The sequence below is a fragment of the Lissotriton vulgaris genome, chromosome 6 (assembly GCF_964263255.1).
Source record: "Lissotriton vulgaris chromosome 6, aLisVul1.2, whole genome shotgun sequence".
In the NCBI taxonomy this organism is placed as follows: Eukaryota; Metazoa; Chordata; class Amphibia; order Caudata; family Salamandridae; genus Lissotriton; species Lissotriton vulgaris.
In genome coordinates this window covers 1,729,124,900-1,729,136,412 of record NC_141694.1, presented here as the reverse complement: position 1 = coordinate 1,729,136,412, position 11,513 = coordinate 1,729,124,900, and the positions used below count along the sequence as shown (strand labels likewise).

Genomic DNA, 11,513 nt, shown 5'->3' with positions numbered 1-11,513 from the left:
TTTTGTAGGGATCGTGGCCTCGAAATAAATGTGGCCAAAACAAAGCTTATGACCTTTAATCCTTACCCCAGCTTCAGAGGGAACTTTTTCTTGGATGGCCAGAAGGTGGAAATAGTATCAGACTTCGTCTATCTGGAAGTTCATATTGACAAGGGTGTTAAGTGGAAGAAACATATGGAACTGGCGGCTCTTAAATTCCGCCAAAATACAGGTGTCGTAAGTGCTGAGCACAAAAAATCACTGACTAGACCAATCAAGCCGTCACTTCAGGTATATGAGGCCAAAGCAGTTAGCTCTGCGCTATATGGCGCTGAGCTTTGGAGCTAGGACAACCTGGTACCACTAACACTCACAGAAAATAAATTTCTCCGAAGCCTTACTGCACTACCTAAAAGTACACCCATGAAGCCGCTACGTTGCGAATTGGGTAGGAAAGCCATATCTGATATGGCCAGATTGCGACCCATTTTATATTGGCGCCGCATCTGGGTCACTACTGAACTCGCACATTACGCAAGGGGCTTCCTGGATGTAATCAACCGGGATAAATTCCACAAGATAGGTTGGTTAGGGGATTTGCGTAGAACTTTGGGGACTTTGGGCTTGAACGAGCTTTGGGAGAAACCAGAGGATGTGCAGTTTTCGGCTAAAGAAATTATAAAAACAAAGTACTGGGAAACAGTAAATCATAGGAACTGGAAGGATGCTGACGCTTCTACTTTGGAGGGCCAGTATCTTGAAGTGAAATTTTGCCCTTCCCTTGAGTCTTACTGGGACATTATACCTAAGCCCCAGGAAAGGAAGTTATACTCCCAGCTCAGGGTGGGGTCCATTCCTATTAGATCGTGAACTGGAAGATGGGCCGGAGGCAACTTTCATATTTGTCCATCTTGTAAAGTCTGAACAGAGTCTATTGCCCATTTACTGTTTGTATGTGCGGCCTACTGTTTACCCCGACGTGTCTGGTTGAGGGCCATGAGCTTGGCACAAGGGATAGCGTTGTGGCCCTTAGAATAATACGTACTAGTTCTTCCCCCACCATCGCTGTGGCTGTTGCGAAATATCTAGGTTGGGCATGTGCAGTTAGAAGAACCTCCCTGGCATAACGATAGGATGCGGAGAGTAATGTAGTCCTTTTTCTGCTCTTCCTATTAGCCATTAAGAATCTGTCTATACATTGGTGTTGTATTTTGCATGAATTTTGTGGTTTACAGTGAATTTTAATGGAAGTCTTGGAGCTTTATTTTTTAACATTCTTGTGATTGTGAATAGGTTTTTAATATTATTGCCATGAATGTACGGTTTTAAGGTGTACTGCTTTTATGAGTTTTTTTACCTCGAATAAAGCATACTTGACTGACTGACTTTTCTTTGTCTTTGAAATCTTTAAATGCCAACACCACCACAGCCAGGAGGAATGGTGGTGTGCAAATACTTTGAAAAGGAAGAAGAGACTGAGGCCCGATTACAAATGGCATGTATTCATGCAGGGTTTTTACCATTACAAGTGGAGCAATGTTCATTGCACCTGGTAACTTCTAAGTACAATAAAGATTGCACCCTTTGTTACATTTCGACAGGTCAAACTTGCAGGAATTTAGCCATGGGAAAACGCCCAGCATTTATTGGCACATGCAGATTTTGGTTCGGTAAGCACATAAAAGGTCATGTTATTCCACAAAAAGTTAGAATATGCAATAATTACCTCATCCAATAAACAGCTCGATGGCGGAATAATTACTGCATCTGGCAGGGGGCCTGCTTGTAATCAGGAGGCCCTATGTGTAATGAAATTAAATAATACATTCATTAACCGCTCACCTCTCTTCAACACTGGTCAGATTAATAAGAGCAAATGTAAACGGGTGCGACAAATGAATAAAACCCCAATGCATAGCATATAATACACAATTGTGCCCTCAACTAAATTCACTGTGTAACAAAAACAAAATTGTAGCTCTTATTGAAACAATCTTTAAATATCCAATACAATGGTCTAAACCATATGAGAGCGACCAGAGGTAAAGAAATCGCCAACTTAATCCCTTGCTCTGACACTAAGAATTGTTAGTCTGAGACTGTTTATGCGATCCCAAGAGATAGATTCTAAATCATCCTCAACACTGAAAATCAAATGGAACAAACATGTATGGCTAGGCAATAGTGGCTTGCTTATTCTAGAAAAACCAGGGCTTGTGAATAAGGCATGTAAACCAACATCTTCTTCCAAGTGTACACTTGCACTGTCAGAAGGAAAAAAAAGGCTGTCAGCACTTGGGACAAATGCTAAAGCTCAATGATTAATAAGGCCTCCCGATCCAAAGGCCTCGATATCCACAATCATACAACTGATGTGGCCATGATGTGATGCTCCCATGGACCGACCATCGTTGCGTCCACTTCACCTACAGAACACCCACCATCCACAGACACCAGCACCTGCTTCCACAAAGAAACTGGACCAAAATCACTGATGACCAGCTCACCTCCTCACTCAACAACTCCACCCCAACCATCGCGGAAAACGACGACCCCAACACAGCAGCCCGAACCCTGCATAGATGGATCTCGGACAGCACCAACACCATAGCCCCCCTCAAGAAAAACAACAATACCCGTGCCAAGAAAGCCAGATGGTTTACCACCGAACTTCGAGAGTCAAGGCGCACATGCCGCCGCCTCGAAAAGACCTGGAGAAACACCAAATCCACAGAAGCCCACAACAACTTCAGAGCCGCCACCAACGCCCACCATCAACTCATCCGAGAAACGAGGAAAAAAGCGATTGAAGACAGAATCTCCACCCACGCACACAACAGCAAGGAACTCTTCAGCATCATCAAGGAGTTCGCCCAACCCACCAGCGAGTCTACCGACATCCCTCCCTCACAAGACCTCTGCGACAAACTCAGCATCTTTTTCCACCACATAATCAAGAGCATCTACGACAACTTCGACGAAGACAACCAACACACTGAACCCTCACCAACCACCCCCGACACCCGGAAACCAGCGATTGATGACTGGACAGCCCTCACCACTGAAGACAATGAAGTCAATCCACTCAGGGGCCCCCACGGACCCCTACCCCCACCACATCTTCAACAGAGCCGCCAACACCATCGCACCTATGCTCTGCCACACCATCAACCGCTCCCTGGTGATAGCCTCGTTCCCCGACGACTGGAAACACGCCGAGGTCAACCCCCTCCTGAAGAAACCCTCAGCGGACCCCACCGACCTCAAAAACTACAGACCCATCTCCCTGCTCCCGTTCCCAGCGAAAGCCATCGAGAAAGCCATCAACAGCCAACTCGCCACATTAATTGAAGAACACAACATCCTCGACTCCTCCCAATCCGGCTTCAGAAAAAAACCACAGTACGGAAACCGCCCTCCTCGCTGCAACAGACGACATCCGCACCTTACTGGACAAAGGAGAAACAGTAGCCCTCATCCTCCTCGACCTATCAGCGGCGTTCGACACAGTCTCCCACCGCACCCTAATACGCAGACTCTACGATGCAGGAATCCAGGACAAGGCCCTCGACTGGATCTGCTCCTTCCTCTCCGGCAGGACGCAGCGGGTCAGACTCCCCCCTTTCCTCTCGGACCCCACACCTACCACCTGCGGAGTCCCCCAGGGCTCCTCCCTCAGCCTGAAGCTCTTCAACGTTTACATGGCTCCACTTGTCCCCATCGTCAGAACCTACGGACTCAACATTGTGTCATACGCAGACGACACCCAGCTCATCCTCTCCCTATCCAACGAGCCCAACACCGCCAGACGAAACTTTCGAGAAAGCACGGAAGCCGTCGCCAAATGGATGAAAAACGGCTGCCTACAACTAAACACCAACAAAACAGAAGTACTCATCATGGGCCCAAACCCGGACGCCTGGAGCGACACCTGGTGGCCCACCGCCCTTGGAAACCCGCCAACCCCCACAGACCACGCACGCAACCTAGAAATCATCCTGGACTCCGAGCTCAAAATGGACCGCCAGATCAACTCTGTCTCATCTTCCTGCTTCCACACCCTCCGCCTCCTTCGTAAGACCTTCAAATGGATCCCCCTCGAACACCGAAAGACAGTCACTCACGCCCTGGTCACCAGCAGACTACTACGGCAACGCACTCTACGCCGGAGTAAACAAAAACCTCATCTGCAAGCTACAGAACATCCAGAACGCCGCCCCAAGACTGGTCCTCAACCTGCCAAAACACTGCCACATCTCCCAGCACCTGCGCACACTCCACTGGCTCCCCGTCGAGGCGAGAATCACCTTTAAGATGCTCACCCACGCACACAAGGCCCTCCACGGCACCGGACCAGCATACCTGAACAGCCGACTCAAATTCCACGCACCCCAAAGGACCCTACGATCAGCCCAGCTCTCCTACGCCGAGGTCCCCCGCACCAGAAAGACCAGATCGGGAGGCCGCTCCTTCTCCTTCCTCGCGGCCAAAGCATGGAACGCCCTTCCGCTCCACCTCAGACAGACAACATCGCTCCCCATCTTCGCAAGAAACCTCAAAACCTGGCTCTTCGACAGACCCCCTCCTTGATGGAATGGAACCTGCACCCCCCTCCCCCCCCACCCCTAGCGCCTCGAGACCCTCACGGGTGAGTAGTCGCACTTTAACAAACTCCTGATTGATTGATTGATGTGCCGCTATAAAAGGAGTTTACAGGACAGTATATTCCAAGGAACATTCTTCAGTGGTGCAAACAGATTGTTATGAAGAGATTCAACAACACCAGGATAAAAAAATTGTAGTAGTGAGAAAAGTGCATCAGTGACCTGCATATTTTCTGAGATTCATAAATGGCATAAATAATGTACGCTAGACCATGAGAATTGCAACAGCCAGCCCACTGGCAAAACTCTCAGAAAGAACCTACACTATTAATAGAGATCACAAAATAATGGTTTAAACTATTTCTAAATTTAAACCCAATGTAGAGCATAATCCTTCAAAGTGGAACCTCTCCAACACTGCTCGACCACAATTCAAGACAAACTTAGGTCAGTAATCTAAACTTTCAACCTCTAATGCGGTGAGTAAAGGAGACTTGTTGCTCGAGATGAGTGCAAAGTATGTCCGAGATGACCACAGGAACAGAGATATTAACTATGCCTTCAACTCGCACCATCTGTCTCAATGGTAGGACTGTTAACACAAAAACAGTTGGATCAAAAACGGACCAGTAAGAAATGTATATTGCTTCTCTTCTGATCTTCATACGTATCTACACATGAAGGGAAAGGCATTGACTATCCCCTTCGGACAAGAGAATAAAAAGGAATCTATCCTCCATGCAAGACTTTCCAGAGATCAGAAGCAAAAACGTAGAGCAAGGGAATTATCCAGAACATCAAAAAAACGTCCAGTATGGGGCCACTGAACATATTTTAGACCTTCTAGTATCGCTAACAAGAGAGGCAGAAGTTGTAGCTACAGGAAAACCCTGTTCAGGACAAACATGCCCTAACACTATGCCCCCACTCGCTTCACCATGCCGCTAGACAACACATAGTCTGCTGAGACAATTCAGGGTTACTACAGGTATGTATTTAAAAGATAAACAATAACACAACTATCCGACCGGGTGTTCGTAGAGGCGAGCTCATCGTGGCCACTGTAGAAATTACTTGTGCTATTTGAACAGTCAAGTAATTGGGGATAAATGAAGAGTAGAGAAATAGTGATGATCGAGAAGTCAATATAAAGAACAATCTCACAGCAAGACTAAAAGGTGCTACGTTTGACTGCATATTGGACATATATTGAAAGAGGATCCATGGGAGGACAATGGTCAATAAAATAAACACGATATAAAATATGAATTAAAAACAATATCAACTAGAAATTGATGCTTATGATCAAGGATCCATCTATGAAGATTCACATTAAAATAAAGGACCAATTGGATTAAAAAGCTAGTCCTGCTGATGTCCAGCACAGGCCGAAACGCTTAGACTGTCAAGATTATATGATACTGAACAGATGATGCTGTTTTTGATATTTCTAGAATAAAACTGAACACTTCATTGGAACTAAAACTTGGCCTGCTGATTGTTTTTTGGACATATGTCAATTATTGACTGATCTAATAGTTGATACTGAGAAGACGCTCCTTTTCCATAAGTAGTAGTTTTATTTCAAAGATAATATAAGCCCTAAAACAGTCAACAAAAAAGAAAGAAAAATGCCTTTATTGGGCTAAAATGGAGACGTCTGAAGGTACGAGTATATATAATTTTAGTTATGACTGCGATGGAGAGGCGACAAGAGAGGGTTCCAATTTTAGCCTGGAAAGTCCTGCAGAACAAAGCATTAATCACTTGTGAGTAAAACAAGCATAGTGAGATTGAGCAACTTTTTGTAAAATCAAGATGACCTATTTTCCACAGCTCCAAGTAGACTACAGTACTTCCAGCGGAAAAAGGTTGCATTTTTACTCCAGCACAGTGCTGGCATGAATCCCTTTCCAGAGTGGGAATCATTCACTTCTAGATCTGGTGTTAGTGTAGGGAAAGGGTGATTTCCAAGATCAAAAACAGGAAAAACGGTAAGCATGTGCTATGGGGATCCTATTTCTCAAATATGGAGAACTCCTCACAGCTTCATTTGCATTGAAATGGGAACATCACATGACGTTTTCCAAAATCCTGATGGAAAACCCACATCCGGTGGGTTTTTTAATCTTTGTGAATTCTGGAAGATGCTAAATTGTAAAGTCTATATTTTTTACTTACTTTGTGAATTTGCCCCAAAGTTGGCATGTGATAGTTTACTGGTCATGATCTGAATTAGAGAAACACCTTTTTCACTGGGACAAATTTCAACACTAAACTGATGAGAGGGAGTCAGCAATTGAGCCAAAATTAAGAGTGACCAGCAAACTATACAACAACTTCTTCAGTCAAAAGCAAATGTACAGTAGTAAAGTGCTTTAGGTCAAACTACCCACACCACTGATATTCAATCAAAGTTTCAAGCCAGATTAAGGCATAAACACAAGCTGTATGTATCCAATTAATTATTTGTGAATACTAACCTGGGCCTCCATTTAGAAATAATCCCTGATCCATGAGATAATGTCAAGAAGGGGTAGCTAATTTGCTGTAATGGACCCCTCTATTCTTTATAGCATTAGACCCCAGGGGAAGTTAACTAGTGATAAGTTACTTTTGAAATGTTTCAGCTAGCTACCACTAGTGTTTACTTGGTGGTAATCACTGATGAAGTGAATACAATGCGCCATAATGTCACGACTGTTGAAATCTGTGCCAATTGTAAGAATGTGTAAAACCCTGAACAATACATTTTAGTTCCACTGATATCTAAATCAGGAGCTTCCCTAAATGAAACTAAAATGCAAGATACAAACATGCTGGCACCTTCTGGTGGTGCCCGGATCCTGAAGCAATATCTTCTGGATAAACTTTTGGCATTGCTCATGACAGTCTGCAGCTCAAAAGGCCCTGTTCTAGTTATTGCACATTAAAAAGATAGTCTGACCACATGCTTTACAGTAAAATGCAACGTTCAAATTAGACCTTCGTTGGAGAACCCTCACCACCACCAAACAGTTTGACAAAGTGCAGTTAGTTAATGGGATACATCTGAAACTAAAAAGAGTGTGTCATGTGCAACTTTGGAGACACAAATGTAAACAATTAGTTTCATGGTTAATTTGTTATTGTTTTCATTTTTTTACATAAGATTAGCAGTCGTGAAACACCGACACTTCAATCTCATCGGAGCGATAAAAAGGAGAGGGTAAGAGGAAGACAGCATGGACCATTATACATATGATGAAGTTGTACAATTTGGAGTATTGCTACCTCTGTGAGCATAAATAACATGGGTTTATATAGAGTGCAAAGTCGGGAACCGTGAAATTATATTTAAAATTGCCCAATAAATAGATAAGCATTGGAAGTGAAAACTTGTGGTACCAAATCCGTCTTATGTGCTTGACCAATGGTTATGTGGTGGATACCTGCTGTCAAAGAACGAGTTTTAAAACCTCTCTGAAACTCGAAGACATTCTTGAAGCCATGGTCCCCTACATGTTAAGATGATCCTCGTGCACGCAACAATCCTTGCCATTAATTGTTATATGATTGAAAAGTGCAAAAACCCTCTACCAAGAGGATTGTGTTCTAGGTGCAAAAACACAATAGACTCCCTTCACTTTTGAAAAATATGTTTGTTACTAGGCACTACTACTTTCTCGTGGACCATTTGATGTTACATCGCTTTAGTACTTCATTTAGGTTAACCAGGTTCCCAAACCACCAGTTTCTAGTGTGTAAACCAGAATTCTAAATGAAAACTTGACATGTCAATCTAATATCACGTGGCTACAATGAATAGCTTTGCATTCTCAACTGTAATAATATTTGACAGTTTAAGCATTCGTTTATTTTCCTTCAAGTTGAAAAGGGTATCCTTTTAGTGGGGCACTAATCCTGCTGGCACACCGTAGTCCTGACTCTGGCCTTCTCTGAACGGATGTAGATAAAGGATGTGTTCAGAAGGCGGCCTGGCCCGTGCTGGGCACACGACAGTCTCGGCTGTTGTCCTTGATGAGGCTGGCGTTTAGCTTGGCCTCCAGCACCATTTGGTCGAAGGTCCTTGCTTTGATCTGCTCGCGCACCTTCTCCCGCATCTGGAAGGAGGCGCGGGCCACCTTGCGCGCCTCCTCCAGGACGGCCTCCTTCTCTCGCTGCATCTGGTCGCACTTCTGGTCCTTCTTGTGGATGGAGTGCTGCACCTCGCGCCGGTGGCTCTCCTCCTCCTCGTCCACGCGCATCTTCAGGATGTGGTGGGCGCGCTCCTTCAGCAGGTTGACCTCGCGCGCGCGGCCCGCCCGGTCCTGGATGCTCAGCTGGGCCTGCTCCCTCGCCTGCTGGATCTTCAGCTCGCTGAGCTGTACCAGCTGCTGCTTGTGGCGGGTCTCCTCCTGCTGCAGCCGCTCGGCCCGCTCCAGGGCGCGATGGATCTGCTCGTCCTCGCGGGCCGCCCGCTCCTTCAGCTCCCGGTTGCGCTCGCCCGCCGCCTGCTCGTAGGCCTCGTGCGACCGCTGGCTCTTATGCTCGAGGCTGAGGCGGCGCAGTAGCTCCTCCGCGTGGGCCTGGCTCTCCGCCTGCTCCCGCTTGCTTGAATGCCTCAGCCGGACCTCCTCGTTCAGGGCCTTCAACTTCCGGCGCTCCTGGGCCTCGCGCTGAACTTTGGCCTGCAAGGCCCGGCCCATGCGCTGCTGCAGCCGCCTCCCGACCCGCTCCCGCGCCACCTTCCCGGACACCTCTCGCTCCCGCCGCACCCGCTCCAGGCCCCGCCGGCGGTTCTCCGCCTGCTTCTTGATGCGTTCCAGCTCCTGGTGGCGGCGTACCCCTTCCTCCTCCGCGTGCTGCTTCCGGCGGCTCTCTCCTCGCTGCGCCTCGCGCTCGAGCAGGGCGCGCGCCGCCCGATCCTCCTGCCGCAGCCTCGCGCGCCGCTCCGCCAGGTCCTGTTGCCAGCGCTGCAGGCGGCGGCCCAGCTGCGCCTTGCGCTCGCGCTCCCGGCGCCGCCGGCTGCGTAGCTCGCTCCTCCGCGACTCCTCCCAGGCGCGGTCGGCCTCGCGCCGTCGCTGCTCCAGCGCGCGCTCCTCCTGGTGCTTGAGCAGCATCAACGCAGCGATCTTCTTGTCGAGCTCGGGCACTGACACCTGCGTCTCGCGCTCGACCTCTGCGGCCAGTTGACGTAACCGTTGGCTGGTGGCTTCGCTCGAGCGGCTCAAGTCGCCCAGGCTTAGGCTCTTCGAGCATGGGGGCCCTTCGGGGCGGGTGGGGAGCTTTCGCACCGGGCGGCCTGGCTGTTTTTCTTTCTGCCCGGCGGACAGCCCCTCATGTTTGTCCTTGTGACCCGCTGGCCTGTCTGGCTTCCCTTTTTGCCCGGCATTCCCCTCAGCCTTTGGTTCCTGCCTGGGCTGATCCACCTTCCGCTCCCCTTGGAACTGTAGGACCGCCCGGCTGTGGTCGGCTCGATCCCCCGCGTCGCCCGGAGGGGGCTCGCGCTTCTCTTCAGTCATCAACCGTCGGCGCTGCTCGCGGCACTGTCGCAGTATGCGCCTCCTCTCCTTCTCGTGGACTTCATAGCGCGCGGTGGCCAGGGGTATCGAGGCATCCGGGCTCTCCCACACGAACTCGGCCAGAGGCCGGTACAGCAGCTCCACCGGCCGCACGCCCTGCAGGGCGCAGGCCTCCAGGGACCGCGGGCTGGTCAGCACATAGCGGCTGCCCTCGTGCTGCGTCTCCTCAAAGTTGTTCAGGTCCAGGTGCACCGGCGGCGCTGGCTCGGCGTCCCCCATCCCTCCGCCCCCTCTAGTGTCCGGAGCTCAGGGATGGGGAGGCACAGTGCCCATCCTGGCGTCACAAGTCCCGGTGTGAGCGGTGTGCCGGCCGGGGGGCGGCGGCGGTGCTGCTCTCGGGGCGCCCGTCCGAGCGGCGCTCCCACGCCTCGGGCCTCTGTTGAAGGACGCTGCTTGGCTTTCGTTTCCCCGGAGACGGCGAGGCCTTCAGGGCCAGGGAGTGACACCACCCCTTTGCCCCCTCCCGACCTGGGCCTACCGCTGACAGCGAGGCCCGTCATAATCACTACCCGCCTCAGGCGTGGACAGCACCCGGGAGTAATTCTCCTCTTTCCAGGGCCCCACAGTCTGTTTATGAAGATTGGTGCTTATAGAAACAACCGACTCTTTGCAGAGAATACCGATCTCACTCAGACCTTGCTGTGTGAACTTCTGTACATTTGTTGTAACCAGCAACAATCTACATGTATCACTACTGTCGCCATGTTAATTGTCTGAGATTTGTCACCTATGTGCCCATTCCATTTACTTCCATTCAATCTAGCTTCTCTCCCTTCTTTAGCTTTCTTCATATCCATAATCTAGTTGGTGCCTCACATTTTCTTCACCACTTTTCACATAAAAAATAAAAATCACCTCTTTCCATCGCCTCTCTGCTATCGTTGCTTTTAATGATCATCTATTTCTGTCAGTGTCTTCCGCTCATTTACGATCCATTCTAACTTTCGTTTGCCTTTACCTACAATTTTATATTGCCACACTTCCTTAAAACTGTCTACCTAGTCATATTATGTTCTGCTTTTGTTCATGTCTGCACCCACCTCATGCCATCCTGGGGTTTGTTCCTAGTCTGTTGTTGTTGTACCTCACTTGTTCCTTCCTGGCTGTGTCTGACTGCTACGAATTCTCCTCTTCCGGTCTTATTTTTTTTCTTCTACTTCTGCCACATCTATTCTTCTGATGCCCCTCTTTTCTCAATTTCACACACTACCTAAATCACCGCCTATTTATTTACACACCACATGAATAATTTTTTGTGTCACGATTTCTTTTTCGCCATTCCCTGTTACATTCTTTCTGCACTCTTTTGTTTTCATGTTCATCGAATTTGTCACGTAAAAACTCATTCGCATGTTTATTTTAAGTG

General features: G+C 48.4%; 1 protein-coding gene across 1 annotated transcript; it reads right to left on the bottom strand.

The window, feature by feature from the left end:
- Positions 1 to 4,663: 4,663 nt before the first annotated feature.
- CCDC185 (coiled-coil domain containing 185) lies at positions 4,664 to 10,433 on the bottom strand. The gene has a single exon (XM_086927957.1). It carries the CDS (start codon positions 10,364 to 10,366, stop codon positions 8,549 to 8,551), a length of 1,818 nt encoding a protein of 605 aa, XP_086784083.1. The 5' UTR covers positions 10,367 to 10,433; the 3' UTR covers positions 4,664 to 8,548.
- Positions 10,434 to 11,513: the final 1,080 nt, after the last annotated feature.

Bases quoted from the DNA above. Each gene is read 5' to 3' on its own strand.
- CCDC185 (XM_086927957.1), bottom strand. From the start codon at position 10,366: ATGGGGGACGCCGAGCCAGCGCCGCCGGTGCACCTGGACCTGAACAAC.